The sequence below is a fragment of the Pezoporus flaviventris genome, unplaced genomic scaffold (assembly GCF_033815535.1).
Source record: "Pezoporus flaviventris isolate CSIRO_AGI_PZ_B2104156 unplaced genomic scaffold, CSIRO_AGI_Pfla_v1 ptg000030l, whole genome shotgun sequence".
Lineage (NCBI taxonomy): Eukaryota > Metazoa > Chordata > Aves > Psittaciformes > Psittacidae > Pezoporus > Pezoporus flaviventris.
In genome coordinates, this window is record NW_026892578.1 from 9,106,692 (window position 1) to 9,128,994 (window position 22,303).

General features: G+C 37.0%; 1 protein-coding gene across 2 annotated transcripts in view; it reads right to left on the reverse strand.

The window, feature by feature from the left end:
* The window catches only part of PUDP (pseudouridine 5'-phosphatase), a 79,515-nt gene that overhangs the window by 54,375 nt on the left and 2,837 nt on the right, over window positions 1-22,303 (reverse strand). Inside the window, exon 2 of one of the 2 annotated variants that reach the window (XM_061459860.1) lies at window positions 19,915-20,015. The exons of the other annotated variant lie outside the window; for it this stretch is intronic. Coding sequence (XP_061315844.1) covers window positions 19,915-20,015 — 101 coding nt within the window. The remainder of the gene's footprint in view (window positions 1-19,914; window positions 20,016-22,303) is intronic. 2 annotated transcript variants of the gene reach the window in all.

Consider the following 22,303-nt stretch of genomic DNA (forward strand, 5'->3'; position numbering starts at 1 on the left):
ACCACAGTAATCTGCTTGTCCTGCGATCAGCAGATGATTCTGATGTGAAATCAAATGGGAAACATAGGGGCTGTTTTCAATCATCGTACCAACCATCACGTAAGCACAGCAGTGCAGAAGACACACTCTGCTGCCTGCCAGAGTGCTCTTTTCCATGTTCCCCTTCAGTAACTACAAAGGACACTGAGCCAAATGATCAGCTAAGGACCCAATGTACTTGTCTGGATGGCTTAACAGGGTAGCATATGTTTTTCAAAACCCTCTCAGCTTAAAAATGAAAAGTAATAGCATCTCTATTATTCCTTGCAAACGCTTCTAAAACAACACTTACTGAAAAAAGCTGAGTCATCTTGGAGACCCCTAAACACACAGCAAAGATACAACAGCAGAAACACAAGCAACTGAGCTATGAAAGGTGTTAAGCTGGCTAACACCAGGAAGGAAAAAAATAAACAAGCAAACAAATACTCCAGTTTCCTTGATACTGCCAGGTGGTAGTCTCTGTGAGCTGAAAAGGCAAATTAAGAATAGTGTTTAAAATTTCACAGTTCTCTTGTTTTTTTTTCCTGATACACTATTTTTTTTTCTGCATCTCAGGCTCACTAGGTAAAGGACATAAGATTCTTACTCAAAGTTTAAAATTGAAACTGAAAATTAATCCTCATTTTATTGAGTAATATATAGAAGCTACGCAGAAACAAAACACAGAATCAAAGAGTGTAATTGTAGAGCACTAAAATTTTCCTATAGGTGTCTATGATAATTCCATGTTAATCTGTTTGAAAGACTCATCTATATAGCTAAAGATACTCAATTTAACAGCCTCCTGCATTTTAAATAACACATACCAGACTTGTGAACAAACTTTTCATTCATTCTTAAAGAAATGTTGAACCATGTCCAGATTGTGGACCTAAGAATAACCTGCAGTTAGCCAACTGAAGAGCACTATTGTGTGCAGTTCTCGTGTCCTCAACATAAAAAGGACATAGAAGTGTTGGAACAAGTCCAGAGGAGGGCCACGAGGATGATGAAGGGACTGGAGCACCTCCTGTATGAAGATACCCTAAGAAAGCTGGAGCTGCTCAGCCTGGAGAAGAGAAGGCTGCATGGAGACCTCATAGCAGCCTTTCAGTATCTGAAGGGGGGCCTATAAGGATGCTGAGGAGGGACTCTTCATTAGGGACTGTAGTGACAGGACAAGGGGTAATGGGTTAAAACTTAAACAGGGGAAGTTTGGATCGGATATAAGGAAGAAGTTCTTTACTGTAAGGGTGGTGAGGCACTGGAATGGGTTGCCCAGGGAAACTGTGAGCGCTCCATACCTGGCAGTGTTCAAGGCCAGGTTGGATGATAAACTGTTCTATGATCCTATAACTCTATCATATTCATACTGAGTTAGAACTTACTTTTCTCAGTGCTGAGAAAAGAAACAAACAACAAACAAACAACAGGTAAAACAAACAAAGCCCAACTAAACTGGTCAACACACCATAACTGATCACTGCCTACATTTAATTCAAATGTATGTTAGTCTCACAGAACTACTCAAGTATTTAAAGCAACATAAATACTTAAACAAGCAGGATGTCAGAAAGCCTTCTTTCCTTCCCTCTCCTTATTAATTATCCATTAAAGGAACTGGCTTACAAAACCTCCAACTTTTCTTTCAAAGCAAGCACTTTCACTCTGCCTGAAGTCATATCATGTGGACTCTGGACACCAACATGACTGCAATGAAAATTACGATTATCTCAAGATTCATGACCTCTGGTAAGATTCTACATATTTGTAATTCTTGAGGAAAAAAAATAAATTAATTCTCATGATTGGATGACAAAAGCATAGATATGGATGTTTTACTTTCTCAAATAGACATGTTTCACCACAGTGCATGGATAAAAACTGAAAACTGGGGGTGGGGGATAATTAAAATATTCAAATAATACACAAACACACACAGATCTCAAAATCTCCAATTGGAATCTGGGACTACTCCTGCTGAAAAAGCTGCATTTCCTACATACTTGATAAGGACGTATGTTCCTTTTGACTGAAGAAAAAGGAAAATGTGTATGTCCCCCTTACGGTAAGACAGCAATAAATAAATACTAAATGATGATACAAATTCAAGACTTATTATTCCTATTGAAATAGAGAAATCTAAAAAAAAAGTGCTTAACAAATACAAGATAGGCTAGCTTTTTGCCATTGTAACAAGAAATAAAACACGCTTGATTGATCAGAATTTAACTGGAGCAACAAATTGTAATTTCAAACTACTAGAAACCTGCAATATAAAAAGAAATTAAATCTAACATAACACCAATGAAAGGAAACAAGCAAGAGGAATTAGAAGTTCAATTCAAGCACATAATTATAGGCACCTACTGGTATCTTAGACACCCTAGTATGTCCAAAATACCCACATACAGCTGGTATTAAAAACAGTAATAGGGGCAAGAATTACACCTTACTGTACAAGCAGCCGGATGCCCTACAGCATCCCAAGTGGTAATAAACACATACATTTCAGCAAGTGAATCCAGCTAGAGCTGCCAGCCCCCATCAGGAATACAAGCTGAGAACACAACACGACACATACCTGGCAGTGGCCTGCTCTAACAAGGAAGGAAGAGCAAGACTTCTTAGCTCCCGAAATTTGCAGTAAATGTATAACCTCAGCTTTATTCTCTTCTGCCTTTTAAAGTATTCTTCATCTTTCTAGCTCCAGGCCCTTGATGTATCTTTCACATGGATATAATCAGCACGACATACTGTCCATCCACTCACTACATTTCACTGGGAATGAGTAATATTTATTCCCTAGCCACATATCATCTTCTAGTCATTTTTATAGCAACCCTTCTTCTATATAAAAAGCACAGTCAACTCCACTAGTGCTGTTTACAGTGCGCAAAAGCCAGACACAGTAAATACAAATAAAGTGACAAGAATGACAGAGGCGCTGGATTACTCAATTTGTGATCTGGCAAAAAAATATGCTGACGTATATTCAGAAAAACCTACAGGTCACTTGGCATCAGACCACAATGCATAACTGGAGTGTATGATCTGCTTAAGTCACTTCGAAGTCAGAATTAATGTGCAGATCTACCTAGGTTAGGGGTACAGCAAGCATCAAGGTAGCATCTAAACTTCAGCTTTAACAATCACTTACTTACATATGAAAACATCTTAAAACAGAAGATTACGATTCATGAATATGGAAGTTGATTTTTTGAGATCTAAATTTATTAAAATTATGAATTTATTAAAGTCCTGAATTTATTAAAATTATGTTATTGCAATTCTAAAATAGTTAAACAAGAAGATGGGATTAGTAGGCATGAAAGCTCATTTTAGCTATAGCTCATCTGAATCATTAGTTCTGAGTTCTTCTTTGAATAACCCATCTCATCTTTGCATCAAGCGTGCCAGATGAAATATACCTCTGATTTATCCTTATGCTAGGAATCTAAACAGAACTGTAATTGTGTACATTCAATATAATCCAGTAAGTCAAACTCAGATCCTGGACACCTAAGATCTTTATTTTGATAAGGACAGAAATGGTTAAAGGGAAGAGTTTTACTTCAAGCAATAGCTTTCTTGTGTCCATACCTGTAAGGCAGATTTCTGTCCATGTATAAAACAGAACCATCTTCAGTAATCAATTTAGCCAAATTCAGACACAATTAGTCATTTTCACCAAGATTTTAGCCCAAGATTTGAGAAAATCTTAATAGAGTTTGTCACCATCAATACTGACTGAACACACAGATGACTATGATTTGGCTTTCCTATCAGTCTTTCATAACATTCCTTAATCTCTTTAGGATATGCAGTAATGTAAGATGCCATACAAATTACTGAAATGCTTATTTGGGGTACAGGAGATAAATATAATTATAAACTAGAATTTGGTTTATAATTATAAAACCAGAATTTGGTTTATAATTGGAAATGGAAATTTTGCTTTTGTTTTTGCTACTCAATAGTGGCATTTAGCACAGTATAACGTTTTAACTTGCAAACAAATCTACACAAATGTTGAAAAGGTGAGGGCAATCATCATTCCGCAAAGTACTGGACGCTTCCTCTACTCATGGAATTATAGTAAACATAATCACATTTTCAATTTTTCTCATTTCCGGATTTAAATGTAATACATGCCTTTGTGTGTTTATTCGTCCATTATATCAACTAATGTTAAAGAACAAAGGATTTAAACACAGTAATGACAAAAACCACAGTGACAGTGATTTCCCATCAGAAAGACTAACTTTGTCAACTCTTGTGTATCACATATAGAACTCCGTCAGTGGTCCTCATGCCCACCTACTTCAGCATTGGCAAAATCATGAACTCACAGTTCTCGTCCCACTCTCTCCAGTGTACAAAAGCCATGGCTGATCAGCTCACTGACCACTTGTGTCGTCTGTGAGACTGAGGAGTATAACAAATGCTGAAGCACTGCATGCAAGCCAGGGAATGGATGTCACAGTAAGTCTCTCTGTTCTAGAGATGTTACCAAGCCTGCCACTCTACCACCCCTGTTCCCACAGGCAGTACATGCTCTTTGCTTGTTCAGTTACACAAATGAACCAATTCTTGAAATATCCATACAACTGAGGATATGAGTATCAAACAGTGACACATTCACCACATTTCCACATGTGGACTATCACGAAGTTTAGGAAACAGCATTGCCAAAATAAAACTTACGTAACTATTCAGAAATTTTTAAGATCTGCTAGTGATTTTGGTAAGCTGAGAAGAGTGGGAAACCAATGGCTTCCAAAGAGCAAACTTAGAATAGAACATGGAACATCCTCTCAACCCGAAGAATAAATTAAGGCATTACAATCCACTGTTTATCAATTACAGCTCTCTCTAAAAAAAAAAAAAAATTAAGAAAATACATTATGACAAACTACTGAAACATAAAAATACAACAGTGTTATAAAAAACAGTTACTGAGGGAACAATAGACTATACCACTGAATAAAGCATGGTGCGTTCTTTTTCTATCCTTATCGTTTCTTTCAGAGACTTTCCCCTTGTGATATCAGCAGCCAAGCAAGACAGACAAAACCAGTATAAGCAATGCAAAAGACTACCAACTATATGACTGTCATTGGAACAGGTCTGAGATGGCAAAAAATAGTTTAAATCACCCAGAAGCACTGAATAATTACAGCTGAAGGCTCCTGAGTTAACAAAACGACCAGAAAAAAGGAAAGGAGAATTTGAAAATTTTTTTTTTAATAAACATTCTTTAGTAGACAACTACGAATCTGTGGCAAAAGGTCAATCTTCTAGTTCTCTTCCAACACCCTTCCATTCACACCTTCACACTGTGAAAACCAGTTTAAAAATGCATGAGTACAGTTACCTATTATGGCTAGGAGGAGGAAAAAAAAAAAAAAAAAAATCAGTTTAACAGCTGACCTCAAAAATCACAGCAGCTTAGCAAGAGTGGGGATGAGGAAGGTAGGCAGCAAAAATCACTTTCTGCACAACAGCCTAAGTGTTACAGCACTAGTCCAGAAAATGAGACTTAGCCTTTCAATCTACACTATAAAGGCCTGAGCCCACTTCTCTAACATTCCATGCAATTTTTAATATGCTAGTTATATAAATATATACATGCACACACATACATATAATTTATATGCTTGTATATACATATATAAAGCATATAAATATGTATTTATATGTATATAGATATATATACTGTGTATATAGTATTGTGTTTTAAAGGCAAAAGGATGTCTTTAAAGAATAAAAAGAATAAAACTCAGATGAATGCTAGCCCATGAATACAAATTAACCTGAAGCCTGTTAAGCTAAAGGCTCATTAAACGGAGGTTGGCTCAAACCCCTTATCAAAGAAGGCGCCCTGAGGAGATAAAGAACAGGAATGTCCTATTCTTTGCTGTAGTATTCACCCCATTTCTTCCAAATGAACTTGCTTATAAAAAAAAAAAAAACAAACAACAGAAAACTAAATACAAAGTTATCACCCTACAAAGACAGCCACTTCAGTCACTGCCACAGAAGGAAAAAAAAGCACTGCTTTTATGCATGCTCAACCAAAATATTTGAGAGATGCCTAAATTTCAAGGCATGCAGTGCCGATGTACCCAACCAGGCAGACTGAACCTAAATGAAGTCTGCCCCAGCAAACCAAAAGAAATGCTGCATCAGTATTCATGTCTTGTACCTTTCAACTGATCTACTCTCATGAACAGGACCACTTAAACTCACCCTGTTGTTACCTAGAAGTTAAATAAAGGTAAAGCCTCTATTAAAATACATAGCAAGCACCAAATCATAAGCTAGTTATAAAGAGCAGGTTATTCAGTAAACCATTTTATGTGATTGATAAACCACAAATTCCAAAGATAAAGGAAAAAAAAAAAAAAAACAAACCCACCTACTATATAATTGCTAAAAATTACAACTACTGCTTCAAATTTGAGTAATGATTTGCAAATCATTATATTTTTGATTAGCAGAAAAATTCACTGAAATGATCCATTATTCATTTTAGTAGGGAGCAGGTAGAAATCTGTTATGGAGCTTTAATTTTTGCTAATCTATTTCATTTTTTCTGTTGTACTAGAATATTAACGTAAGTACATTCCCAAGATATAGGAGTATGCTACATGATGATTACTTCACTAAGTCCAGAGAAGCACACTGCCACTGGCTAACTTGTTCGAAGTGCTGTCAATCTGTTTGCCCTTCTCTGATATGAGACTTCCTGCCATGAATTCCAGTTATTGCTAACAGGCTTAAAAAGAAAGTAAATTTGGTGCTCCAAAAGTAATAGCTGCATAGAACTGTTCCCAAATGAGTATCACCTATTTTCCCCTCTGGGCTTATATTACTGTGAGAATTCTTCAATGGCAGCTAGAGGAAGCCAATTTCTCATTTTATATGCACAGAAACATTTTACTTCTATGGGGAAGGGAAGAAGCTTCTCAACAAATTCAAAAGGATTTTAGTTTACGTTAATACAGCAGGCATATCTTAATGCTATCTTGTATTCACATAGGCACCTTATCCTTCTTTTTAATGTGTCAGGGAAGAAACAGTTCACAAATAAACCATGCAAACACTTTTCTGATGTGGAGCTGTAAACAAATACTCCACCACCAATACAAAATAGCACATGAAAAAGTAAAGAGAAACTCATATTTCAATTTCAGAGCATGAGGGAATCCATCTTTCTACTATATATGACTTAATTTAAAATATTCTAAAACTGTACTTATTAAACCTCAACTTTGCAACAGCATCTCACTAGTTTAAAAATAGAAAAGCTGTTTATTCACAGAAACTGCCCAACACACTTTGTTAGACATTCATGTAGGCCCTTAACCATTAAAAACAGACCTATGCAAATATGGTGCCTACACAATCCTGCTTTTTGGGCTTATATTACAAACATAAGGATAACAGACACAGCTTCTTAGTATGTGTACCATAAGGCCCAAGTCAGGTAACAGTTACACTGTCATTAGCATACAAGCTACTGTAAAAAGGCAACAGCATTATACAAGGAATGTTCTCATCCAGAGGAACAATTAATAGCACATTCACAAGTTAGTCCTTCACCAAGGGGATATCTTTTTTTTTGATACATTGCTGACAACTCTTACCAGCAGTTCACTGACCTGAGGAATGCAAAACAATGATTGAAATGTTGTTTTGAAATGAGATGTTTCAAGGCACTTGGAAAGAACTACACAAGGCAGATGAAACCAAAAGGGTCACTATGTTATCCAAGTCAGCTAAAGAATAACCAAATACATATTCTTAGTAAGTTTGTGGTAGGTTGACCCCAGCTGAACACCAGATGCCCACTAAAGCTGCTCTACCACACCCCTCTTCAGCTGGGTGGGGAGAAAATACGTAACTAAAAGCTCCTGGGTCAAAATAAGAGCAGGGAAAGATCACTCACAAATTACCGTCATGGGCAAAAAAGACTCAACTTGTGGAAATCCATTTATCACCAATTAAATCAGCGTAGCATAATGAGAAATAAATACTAAATCTTAAAACACTTCCTTCCCACCCCTCCCTTCTTCCCAGGCTTAAATCTACTCCCAAATTCTCTACTTCACGCCACCAACAGTACAGTGTGATGGGGGTTCTGGTCAGTTTATTCCACATTGTCTCTGCTACCCTTTCCTCCTCACAGGGAGGACTCCTCATATTCTTTCCCTGCTCCAGTGTAGGGTCCCTCCCATAGCAGACAGTCCTCCATGAACTTCTCCAGCATGAGTCCTTCACACAGTGCTTCATGAACTGCTGCAACATGGGTCCCTCCCATGGGGTGCAGTCCTTCAGGAACAGACTGCTCCAGCGTGGGTCCCTTTCATGGGTGCAACCTTTCAGGAACAGATTGCTCCAGCGTGGGTCACCCACAGCTCACAAGTTCTGCAGCAAACCTGCCCCAGCGAGGGCTCCTCTCTCCATGGGGCCACATGTCCTGCCAGGAGCCTGCTCCAGCATGTGTTTCCCATGGGGTCAGAGCCTCCATCGGGCATCCCCTGCTCTGGCATGAGGTCCTCCATGGGCTGCAGGTGGAGATCTGCTCCACTGTGGACCTCCGTGGGCTCCAGGGGCACAGCCTGCCTCACCATGGTCTGCACCACGGGCTGTAGGGTAATCTCTTCTGGAGACTGGAGCACCTCTCCTCCTTCTGCACTGATTTGGGCGTCTGCAGGGCTGTTGTTTTCACATATTCTCACTCCCCTCTCTGTCTGGTAGTTGATACTGCACATACGGTTTTTCTGCCCTTCTTAAATATCTTATGACCAAGGCATTACCACCATTCCTGATGGGCTCAGCCTTGGCCAATGGGTCTGTCTTTGAGGGGGCTGGTCTTGGCTCTGTTGGACACAGTGGAAGCTCCCAGTAGCTTCTCACAGAAGCCACATCTGCAGTGCCCTCCCCCCCGCCCCCCAAACCTAGCTATGTGAACCCAATACAAAGATAGGCTTTCTCCAAGAAGAGCTCTTAAGATGACCTTCCTTGAATAGACTTGCCAGAGCTGCTCTTTTTAACCCACAACCTAAAGCAGCAACAGTAGCAAAAAGAACAGTCAAGAGAGAGGAAAAAAAAAGTCAGAAACTTTACTCCTCCCTCAAAAAAACCTCCAACAATGTAAGACCAAAGATAAAATACTCTTCAATACACCACAGTTCTCTTCTAATACCAATTTCCTTATTCTCAGAAAGTTTTTGCTTGCCCAGGAGACTGTCTGTCTATATATATATATATATATGCAAATACTTAGGTGAGTGGCAAATTCAAGTTGTTTGACTTTCAGTGTTACATGTTTCTAAATCACTTTCTGTAATACTGCCCAAAAAGTCAGCTTCCTCAACAGTGGAAACATTACAGAAGATAGAGTGACTTTAATAGAAAAGAAAAACATTATTTTTCAAGTGTGGCCTTAGACTATGTTCTAAACTTAATTGCAGCAATAAGTCAAACATGCTACCACAGAGGAAGAGTAAAGAACTACAGATTAATAAAGCTAACCTCTTCCTCCCACTCAAGAGTGCCTAAAATTTTTGAAATGAATCTGCTGATGGAGTAATTTCTCTGTGGTGCTAACACTAAGAGGAGAAAACCTAACATCGTTGATGCACTTGATTTTCCAAGAGGACATTTCATCATGGTTGGCCATCTACATCGAGATGAAAATGTCAGAAATATTCCAAGACTTAATCACAGTGTCTCTTTAACAGCTCTATGCCAAGAACACCTAATCCTAAGTAGAACCTAAAATACAAAAAAAGAATCAGACTTTTGAGATTCATGAGGCAAGTGTGATAGAGCAAAAAATCATGGTTTATGAGCTGCAATCACTGTTTGAAAACTGTAGATGAAACCCCAAAACCATGCTACAGATATCAATTTAAGGGACTTCCAACATCACATAAGTGTGGACTTCTATGCAGGCAAGCCACAGGCTTCTCTGAAGTTACATGACCTCAGCCCTCACCTCCCACATCGGGCTGAGGATCAGAGTACAGTCAGGGCTGCTCACACAGAGCACTGAAAAAGCTCACACGGTGACAGTGAGAGCTGTCCTTCCTCCAGACTTAGGCTGGAAGCAGGTCCTAACGAATTCATAGGTCAAACAGCTCACAGCTCAGAGGAGCAAGACTACTCGAAGTTAGTGGACAGTCACAACTGAGTGTACATGAGCTCCTTTTGTTTCCTAACACCATGGGCGAAGCACAGAACTACTGGAAGACTGTAGTTTAGACTGTAATCACCTTGCCTGTAATTGGCACAATGAAATAAAACCTTATACTTGGCTACAGAAGCTTTTAACTTAGCACCACTGAATCCACTGAGGGATAGTTACCTAAATAACAGAATGGTTTAGGTTGGAAAGGACCATCACCTAGTCCAACCCCACTGCCAGAAGCAGGGAAATCTATCACTAGACCAGGTTGCTTAGAGCACCACCAATGTACAATACTTTTCTGGTTCTGAGCTAAAACACCAATTGCATGCCAGCACCTCAACAGCAGATGCTTTGCACTGAAGACACCTCATATGGGAAAAGAAACTTTTCCTATTCCCAGGAAATTAAGCCAGTCTGCTACTCGGCTACGGTCAGACTGTATCAGTATGAGACCTTTTTATTAAGGTTCTCTAATAAACTGTGACTTAGAGAGTTCAGTATGCTATAATAGTTGCTTAACATAATTCCTTTTATTTAATTAGCAAGTATTTACACAGTAATTTTCTGTCCTGCTGCTGAACACTTTTCCTCCAAGTACATATGTGAATTTTTGCTGAAAATTTTTAGCCTCTCAGCATATGTGATCTACGTAGTATTAACAGTATATACAATCACACTACAAATAGATTATGGTAGCTTTTATTAACTGGTAAATCTTATCACAGCATATTTTGAGTTAGGTTTCTGTTGTAAAAATTGTTGTATAAAGTTGTGTGACCTGTGTGATCTCAAGATCTCTAACTCCCATCATACAAAGTCTCTACTTAATGCAGAAGATGCAGACTGATTAGGAAGCCGGAAAACCAAATGCAAACATGAAACATCAACTACAGTTCCTGTAAGATGTGGAGAGGAGACACTTCAAAATTAAACATTTGACGTAAAATACGTGGTTTCAAATCACGTGGTTTGAAACCACCCTAGGGACCTCCATGTAGAAAAAAACCCCACATCAATCTCTCTGCTGCACACAAAAATTGTAAGTGCTACAGAGTACACTTGAAAATTTGGCACACATCAGGTACCTAGACGTCGATGTACTGGACCCAGTCCCAACTTTCAAGTAAAATATTTTAGCTTTGAAAGCTTTTCTTAGAGTGGCATTTTCTGGCAGGGAGCAGGTGACTGAGCACTGATTCACCTCATGTCATGTGCTTGGATCAAACTCACCTAGTAGTACTTTAGCACATTATAACAATTCTAAACTAGCATAAGGTCTTCAAACATCAAAATCCACTTAATCTAAACTATAACTAGCTCTTGTTTAAAATGGAATAAAAAAAAAAAAAAAATCACAAAACAGTATCAAGAATGTTTTATAAAAACATATGAAACTTACCCACACTACAATTCTGGAAGAATACAGTGATTACAAACAGATTCAGACAGAGAATCTCACTAACATGTCAGTGAACCCAATTCACATGAAGAGAAATAGAACGCTAGAAGAAGACTCTCCAACAGCATCTAGTAACGTCATACTTTGAACTATCTCAAAGGAGAGAGGCTGAATCTTATTTTTCTAGAGAGTGCTTCTGGGCATAATGGAAATGTTACGTTGTGACTCTGTTTTGAGTGTGACAGCTTAAGAGTTACATGAAATACCACTGTGTACCCTACTAAATGAAATAAAAAAAAAAAAAATATGTGCTCAGAGACTCAAGGACTGCAAGAAAATTTAGACCATCATTTCATTCTTCCATATGATTAATGTGCTAAAAACACATATTGGGAACCAAACTAGGAGTCATTCCAGTTTCACTCAATCTTTCTTCCTTCTACCTCAGTTCTGCAAGCCAAGGTCAAAGTTTACGTCTTGAGACACAAGCAGCTTCACTCTCCCGCTGGAGTGTCCCTAGTCCTACTGCAACAGTGTTTGCAAAAGACAGGCTGGTAAAACATATGCTCAATAATCATATAAGGAGACTTTTTGCTTTATTTCTGTATTAAAAATAGTGTGGCCAACAAGACTAGGGAAGTAATAATCCTGCTGTATTTGGCACTGGTGAGGCCACACCTCAAATACTGTCTGGGCCTTCACTACAAGAGAGATACTGAGTTGCTGGAGCAGATTCAGAGAAGGGCAGTGAAGCTGGTGAAGGGCCTGGAGCACATCTTAAGAGGAAGGATTGAGGGAACTGGGGTTGTTTAGTCTGAAGAAGAGAAGGTGCTGTGGGAACCTTATCCCTCTCTACCTGAAAGGAGGATGGAGAGAAGAGGTGGCAGGTCTCTTTTCCCTAGTAGGCAGTGATAGGACAAGAGGTAACAGCCTCAAGCTGTGCCAGGCAAGGTTTAGACTGGATATTAGGAAAAATTTCTTCACTGAAAGGGTGGGCAGACATTGGAACAGTCTGCCCAGGGAAGTGGTGCAATCACCACCCCTGGAAGCGCTCAGGAAACATATCGATGAGGCCCTTAGTGACACGGTTTAGTGGTAGACTTGCCAGTCCTGGGATAAAAGTTGGAATTAATGAATTTAAAGATCCTTTCCAACCTTGTTGATTCTATAATTCCTTCCCTCCATCCAAAAACTAAAGAAAAGAAAACAATAAAAATCTAGTAGCCTTTCTGTCTCTACTCAGAATTAGGTACAAATCTACTGAAATCAATTAAGTCATAACGGTACAAGCAAGAAACAATGAAGCTCACAGTTTCTGAATACATGCATTAGATAAGGTACACATTTCCAATTCCACAGTTACTAACCCGAAATCAGATTAAAAAAAGTAATTTATTTGCTTCATAGCAGCAACTTGCTAACGCTCTGCTTGTAAATGTGAAAATTGTTTTTGTAAGTGCATTACAGGTGGCTTCACAATTAGAAAGGGGTGAGAAGTTTAAGGAAATTAGGAAAAAATCAGTCTGATTAACACGTAACAAGGTGTGGCAAAAAATAACAGCTAGAAACAATGTAAGCATCACTTATGCAACTATATATGGTAACTCTGAAAACAATTATGAACAGCTGTATTTAGCATTATTCAAACAGATCTGATGCATAAAATGTAGAATGAAGCAGAATAAAGCAGAAGTTACACCTGAATATGAAATTACTGAAAAAATTGCATTTGTAAGAGAGACTGTTCAATACTATCTTCAACTATCATCCCTGACCCCATTCTGGTAATTTCCTTTTGCTTGATCTGAACTCAAGCTTACAATCAGCAAAATAAAAAGCATCTGCTTCGTTTGCTAAATATACTAAACTGCGCCACTGGAACTTGAATGACGTTTAGACAAACAGATGAAGTCCTACAGCTATAACTTTTGGCCTATTATGTTTTGAAATTGTTAGAACTAGCATATCCTAGGTGTATAGTTAAAGCTGCATATCCAGTTAAACAGGGTAACTTAAGTGTTTCCTAAATGTAAGGAAAAAATAATTAAAAGGTTACAAGTTGCAATAATAATAAAACAGCTGGTCACCAAAGGCCTTTCTCTTCTAAAAAGAAGCAAACGCACCACAGGCTACATCTTCCTAATAGCCTCTGGAGAGTAGTTTTCAAAGACACTGAAAACTAAAAATGCAAATATGGTATTCCATCAACAAGCTGAAATACCTTTCTTTTTTCTGTTGTCTGAAGAGCAAATCTAACTATTAATGTAAGAATCCAATTGCATGAAACACTGCAATCAAAGAAAACAGAGCTGAACACTGTTGAACATGGTTACAGCCTACGCTCTAAAATGTAAAGGGCAGCTTTAGCCACTGAGCTTGTCACAAGCAAAAAGGATGGAGGCTTTTTCCTTGTGTTGGATTGACACAGTTCATGGTGGTACTGCTAAAAGGCCGTTTGCTGTCATCATTTCTGTTATGAACTTGTATTTTCTACAGCTTTAATACTTTACTGGTAATCAAATGAACAAAATGAAATTATACAAGAATTAGAGCTATTTTCTTCAAGAAAGGGATTTCTTCTGACAGTACCCACTGCCCTAATTATAGGCTTCAGAATTTTAACTCCCTCCCATGTAATGTTAGAGGAGCTCAAGTAGGTGTTGAACTGGAAATGGGAAGTATCTACAATATTAGTACTGAAGCCATTAATTGTCTCAAAGGCTCCATTATAAACAATTCAAGTGGGCAATACACATTTTTCAAACTTAAGACTACCACTGATTAGTTATACTATACCTGTAATCACTGGTCTTCGTAAACTGTTTCACTGAATATTTAATTTATTCTTCTGGGCCTCTATTATCAATAAAACAATTCAGAGCTTGGAGGAAAGGAGTAGGTAATGTTATTTAAACAGAACTGTAGTCACAGTAGAACACCTCTGTCAACTCCTACCAAAGGAAAGAGTGATATCTGTAAGGTACACCTTATTATACTTCTGATATTGTACAACACTTATGTACTGGGCACCTTGTAAACACTCATGAATACAAATATAATCTTTCTGAAAGATGTATTTCCATGCTGTGCTCACCTTTAAAGAAATAATGGCATGACAGAACAAAGTTTTGGAGAAGATGTAGTGATAAGCACTATCAAATCTGTTTTCAAGTCTAGAAGACTCAGGTAAGATGAGGATTTCAGGACTTCCGTGAGAACAATTTCTACAATAGGACCAAATCTCAGCTGGGCCTAAACTTAGAGAGTTGTTTGTTTGTTTTCAAAAGCAAGCCTATTTTTAATTTTAAAAAGAAGACTACTTTTAAGAAATAGCAAGGGAGAAGAAAGGTAAATGTAATTATGTAGGTAGGATGTAACCTAGAAAGAATGAATGGGTACAAACAAAATTTTTCTTATTGTAGCTCGTTTGAAATCTACTTAGCAATAATGTTAGAACATCAATTTAATGTAATTTCTAGTACATACAATTAGAATATAAAGCAGAGAACAGAAGCTCACGATTTCAATATGCAAGATACTATGAAGAGAAATGTAAACTAAATATCTACTGAAGAGCACACAGAGGAAATGTAGTATTCCACCTTCTTTTTCTTTATATATAAATACAGAAACTTTTAGGTCAAACAAGAATACTTGCTTTAGTTCCCTTGAAAGCTGCAATTGTAAAAGGAAGAAAATGAAAACATGAATCTATTCTATGTTGAACTACAGTATTAGAAAAAGGAAGAGGTGAAGAGGGGGATAACTTCCATGCTTTCACTATAAATTTTAGAATATAGCTTTTCTTTTTCCCCTCAGTAGGAATTTCTAAGAACATACAGTCATTTCTCAATTAACCAGGGTAATGAAGAAAGAAAAAACATGCTAGCAAACTATCCAATCATCTTGTATTATTGCCTGGGGAAGAAGCAAATCTGGGGTGGGTTGTTTTTTTTTGGTTTTTTTTTTTGTTTTTTTTTTAAATCTAACCCTTAGAGCCCAGAGCTTCAATTTTATCTTGTTATTCTACAGTGTTTCCAACTACACATGCTAATTACCTGCTCTCTGTGGCAATTTCCAGAAGAGGGAAGAGGAATAGTTCACTTCCTTTTTGAAAAAGGCAAAACCATGATAAACTGTAAACTATGCAAAGTCAGTGGTGAGTCAAGCATTTTAAGAACCTACATTTTACAATACTGTACAATTTGCAAACAAGTGTCAAATAAGAAGTTTAAAGTTCTGGAAGACAGAAAACCAGATTAGGAACACTACTTCTTGCTCTTTGTTCTTAGATGTCCTCATTCATGGAAAATTAAGACATTGTAACTAAAAATGGGAGAAGGATAAAATACCATAAAAATATGATCTAAACCAATAATAACAATGCAAGTTATTAGGCAGTGGAGTAGCAATTAGATACACTACAATACCTTAGTGGCCAAAATATATTCATTTTCCTGAGATACGTTCCCCATGAAACACTGGTTTTAATTTTTAAAGACTAGAAATTTATTGCATTGTGGTATGCTCTTCGTGGCGCCATGTCCCCTGAGCCACAAAGCAAAGAACACTTTGCTAGTCCAATATTATAATGCTGTAGAGAGGACTGAGTCCCAGCATAAAAAGATCAGCTATTTCACATGGTGTAATTTTTTGCAGTAATGGTCTTGTAGCATAATGATGACATTATCCAAAGTCATGTCACTTTATGGGCATGCCTTATTCTACTCTTTTGCCCTTAAGAGACAGCTCAAAGTAGCTTTCTGTACATATATTACAAAACAAACCAAAAATTCCTTAACATAAAACATTTTATTCAGATGAAATTATCTCTCCATGTACTCACGCTCCACCTTAAAACCCACTTTAGATATTCTGATACTCTATAATCCCATTTATTTCATTAAACACACATTATCTTTCATTCCATTCTTATTCAAGTATTAGCGTAACTTACTTTCTTACAGAGATGTTCTTAACAGTACCAGTGTCAACTCACAAAACTTCCCAATCCAACAAAGACACTCCCTCTCATGACTGGTCAAATAAGTAATCAAATAAGGGTCTATTAGTTTGAATATGCACTTTGTGGCAGTTTACATTACACCCAAATGTACTGATTGAAGCAGAACATAATTTTAAAGATATCATGTTCAAAAATATTTCCTAACATGAGTGGGCAATTGCAGTACGCATATAGTGACATTGTGGAAGAGAACCTGAGTGAACTAATACTTACACACAACAGACAATGCCCAGGAGTGAACAAGAGGGCTGAGCTGCTTGAAAGCAAACGCATTCAGTTCAGCACCCACAAGCACTGAGATGCTGCAAAGGACTGACATGTATTCACCTATCCTTTGGAGAGGAAAGGGCTGCTGGACCTATTACACCAGCTCAGAGCACGTGTATTAATGAGCTGGGAGAACGAGACACTGTATAATGTCTTACATACTATATAATGACAAAGATCATAAGTAAATTCCTACGTATGTTAGGTAGAATGACTGGGCTGACAAATAATAAACTGGGCTTTCCTTGCAGTTGTCTTGTGTTATCCTTACAAACTGCACGTGCCCAAAACTTGCCCAAAATAACCAGACACAGGCACAGCAGAGGCAAAAGCTCAGGGGGAAAAAAATAATGTATGGAGTGCGGATACATAACTGGTGTTCCAAGAAAAGCTTTCAAGAATTAGGAATAAACCTGTTATACGAGAGACATGCAGTTTACTAGAAATAAGACTTATTTGAGGACTGTTAAAAAAAATACTTCATATACCCCAAAAGGGAAAGGAGGAAGAAAAGAATACATTTTAAAAACCCCAAACAACTAGTACAGAGAACACTAGCAAAACCATACTTGGCAAGAAGCAGTATCCACACATATACAAGTTCTTTCAAATTACAGCATTAAGATTTATTGCCAAACTAATATGGAAAATGGTATTTATTATAATAGGAATTAAAAATTAGTAAAAACTGCACAAGAACAGAAAGCATAGAGGCAGCAAGTCAACAGGTGTACAACCCTTCAAGAAGCAAAATATAAAAAAAAAAAAATTGTCAGATACCAAAAAAAGAGCCACAATAAACAGAGACAAGCACTCCTCACTAGTTATTGAAGGACAGGAAGCAGAAAGTGAGATAAATAAAACAGGATGGTTTTCTCCTAAGTACCAAGAAAAAAACTGATACAGGTTGGCAGCACCTCAATGAACTTTGGGTCAGAACACTGACATTATTTATTATTATTTTAACATTATTATTATTATTAAGGGGGAGGAAAAGTACAAATCAAGGAGTCTCTGTCAGAACCATTGAAAGATACAAAAATTATCCTGGTTAAATACTTCTCAGTAGTCTTGTGACTACGAGAATCAATAGAGAGAGTTACAGAAACATATAACAGAAGCAGCAACCATCACTAGCAGCCTCTACATCATGCAAAAGAAAATCATTTGCCCATAATGAAAGCAGTAGATACCATATTGGAAGGGAGAAGATATTTAGCTTAATGTCTTTTGTGTTACTTAATGCAGTTCCTGGTCTTTAAAACCGCAATGATCATATTGGGAAAGTTATCATCACCATGAAGGTCTGCTGCCAATTAATTTTACATAAATGAAGAAATAGTTAAAAATAAAACAAAATTGTTAAAAACAATTAAAAAGCCCAACATGCCTCCTCCTCAAAATTAGAAGTATAAATGGCACTATCAAGATTAAGATTGTCTCTTGGAGAAAATACAACAGAATTCATAGAGCAGAATTTTGATAGTAAACTGTACTATCCAGACAAATTAAGGTGTCCTTAAAAATTCCAGTCTCAAAGAGTTCAATTAGCCAACTCACAGAAAGGCTACATGAATGAATAACAACTACTAAGAACAAGAGCTGCAGAGCTGGGCCCAAGGTGGCATACAGCGTAACTACTATTGGTATGCAGCATAAAAAATGCAAGGTTGTTAATGTTGTTTTTCTTCTTAAGAAAAAAGAAAACTATAATGCAACAGCTGGAAATAGTGTTATTATAAGGTAAAATTCCATGCACCTTTTCTTTATATGAAAATCTGTTCCATTTATGGCACCTTATTATTTACATTCAAAGCAAAATAATTGGAACTTTATACAAAAAACAGTGTACACAGCCAACAAATATAAAACCTTATCATCTACAAACAGGTTCTGCATTTAGGCACAGAAAGAGACTAATTTTTACAAATGGTCACACTGCTTTGTGTATCTTTAAAATCACTGAAGGGAACCTTTAGACTCCTAGCACCTTCAAAACAAACCTTTCCACTTGCTAAAGGCCCTCTATACAATTCAATGTGTCTAACAGTCAGAAAATAAAAGCCACATTATTAACAGTGGGACTAATTTATTTAGCAGCTTTATTTCTTTTAAAACCAAATGCTTTGGGTGTCGTTCAACTAATAAAAAGCATAAAACCCACACTGCATTTGAGCGTAAATTATGTACAATATTAAAATCAAATCAGGGATCCTTCAGCTTGAGAACATTCCTCTGTTACCCACCCCCCCCACCCCCCCCCCGGGAGAAAAAGGGATCACTGCTAATCACTGCTAATGCTGCCCATGGCATTTTGAAATGTGGTAAACGTTACAGAAATGAAAAAAAAATAACTGTTCTACAGAGGATGAACTAAGATCCAATTCTGGATTATTCTAACCACAAACAACAGGCAACCATGTGGATGGACAATCTGCAAATCAATCATGGGAATAATAGAAGTTAGACTCTAGGTTAGAATGTTTGTTATGTCCTTGCCAAATTTTTCCTTGCTGTTAAATTAAAATGCTAATTTTCAAGTATATGACAAATCTTATCTACTCTACTTATGGTTAATTAATTCTCAATGAGGAGGTGGTTTACTTATGTCCAAAATTTGCTCATGAAGCATCTATGCAGTATTTTAATCTAATAATATCCTTAATCTCTTTGTTTTTGCAACAAAATACAAGTATAGAACACAGACAAGACATTATTTTTGTTTCATCCTTTGTTCCCCAAAATCAGATGGAAATGGAGAATGGCAAGTAAGTCTCCACTACCTAGAGGCAGAAAATAGGCTTAAGATTGCCAGTTTATAGCCTAAATATTCCTGCACTTAAACTATAATGGAGGACAATCTAGAGAGGACTGATGTTTAGTTGACCTGGTGCTATATGCTCAGATGCAGAAGAAACAAGAAACTGTTTTAACCTCCCTTTCACACTAAAAAATAAAAGACAGCATGCACATCAGCAAACTTTACCATGGAACTCTTACCAGTTTTCTTGTACCAGCAATCTCCTAGGCAACTTGTGCAATGAAATGAAAGTAGGAGTACATTTTTGAGTTCTGACCTCTGTGACAATTGGTAGGTAACACTGGGGAGAAAAAAAAATATGCCAAAACTTGTGTGAATCTCAACACTGGAATGAATTTAACTGCAAGTTAATTTCTTCTATATTATAGACCAGAGATTACCTGTATGACTAGCCATGCAGGAGTTGCTTAGAAGTGGCACACAAGAATTCAACAGTCTCGTCCAGGCAAAGGAAACAGCAGCTGCAAACGCAGCAACTTCTGATCCCAGTTGCCTGAACTACTTCTTGCCCCACCCCTCGTGAATGGTCAGAACAAGCTGGTATACCTGTGCCTGTACAGGCCAACATGACTGAGTTATGGAAAAGGTATCTTGCAAAACTAAGCTACTTTAGAAACCATCTTTTATATCTGCTTGAATGCGTTGACTTACCTTACATAAAGATGCTGTTTTACAACACTAAGCGGCTGGCAAGGATAATTTACATAAAATGGTCACTACTCCTAATAAAGTACATGACTAAACTTTCTACACTGAAGTGTGATGTTCTCTGCATGTTAATTTAGCTTTAGTTCAGCCTTAAGTACAATGCTAAGAAATACTGTATTGTTGCTGCAGTTTTCACAAATTCATTTGTCAGTTAGGAAAGATTAATACTATGCATGCAGCTTGTAGAGAATATAATTTCTAATATAGGACATTTTCAGCCCCCTATAAGTTTATAGGGGGGGGCTATAAACTTATATAGTTTATAAGTTTATATATAAAATAGTATAAGTAATAGTTATAAGTTTATATATAAAAGTCATAGACAAAAAAAGGCAATATTCAATCCTATCTGTGTTCTGGTGGTGGGGTAGCTATTGGCTACAATGACATAACAAACCTAACACTTGTCATAGCTAAAAATACAACCTATGGAGTAGTTGAGAGGATAGATCCTTGGGGGCATTACTCCAGTTGTGTATTTTGTGTAATGTAAATTTAGTATAGATTTTTTTCTTCTCTGTCTTCAGTGTTGGTTTTGTATGTTTTTAAAATACGCTAAAATGCCAGAATCAGATATTAAACAGTTAAACTATAACAAAAGTATTCAGGTATCAAAGGTCTCTAGCTTCTGACTTTTTATTTTAGCCAGCTAATCCTGTATTGTATGTGCTTGAATAAGTGCACACATAAGCAGGTTTAATAGTTTAAATTATACTACATTGAAGAGTAGTCTTCTGTTGGAACAGACTAAAGCATTTAAAGAAAAAGCAATTTACTGTACAAGTTCTGAGCATTTATTGTTAGAATTTGCTGTAGAAAAGGAAAAATTTAACACTACAAAAGTGTTAAGGAAAAAAAAAAGTACCGCAGTACACCAAAAATTAAAATTTAGTGATATCTTTTCCTCTGGTTTATACTACACAGTAAACTAAGCACCACTTACAAACTCTACCAACTAAATCGTGCTACACATGTATAATGAAAACTGTAACTGCAGTACACTATCACAAAGGCTGTTTTTTCTATTACAGATGGATTTTACCACAAAAACAAGTCCTTCGATTAATTTTACGTATTAAATAACAAGCTGTCTAGAGGTGCTGTTCACAAATTTCACTTACTAAATGACAGCATTACTCTCTAGTGTGCTAATTTCCTTGCAATTAGAACAACAGACAAAATAAGTAAGATTCCATCCAACATCTCAGAGGGAAAGAGAAGGTAATCCAGAAGGGTAAAAAACCCAGAAGGGTGAACTGCATTGATTATAAATGCTGAAAAAATGGTGTTAGATAACACTTCAAATAAGGATACAGAAGGACTCTGAATAAAAGGGATGAAGTACTTCCACTGGCAAGAACTTTCCTATTGAAGATAAGCTGATGTATCAAGGTGGGACTCAAGGACAACTTAATCAGTCTCAATTATGTTAAAGAGATGGGGGAGATGAAGTCACAGAAGATCAGACTCAGCAACACTTTCACATAGCCCAGCGTTAGCCACTTAAGTATATAGAGGCAGATTCTATAGGGTAACACTTGGATTGTTTCCAAGGTCAAAAACCTTGTAAGCACCTCAGACCTCATTTAAGGATTTTACACTCACAGTTATGAATTATTCATGAGTATTTTGGAAATCTTCCTATCAGAAGATATCATACTTTTCTTAATCAGAAGCAAGTATGTCAGCTATAGGAAGCAAGCTCATGGCACATTACACTAGATCAATTTAATGCTTGATTTTTCATTGCTTATAGATCAATTCATATTCATTCTACAAAATCGGCGAGACTTAGTTGACTATTTCCAAAAACAGTCACATTCTTTTTCACACACTATTTTGCTCTGAAAATTACTGCAA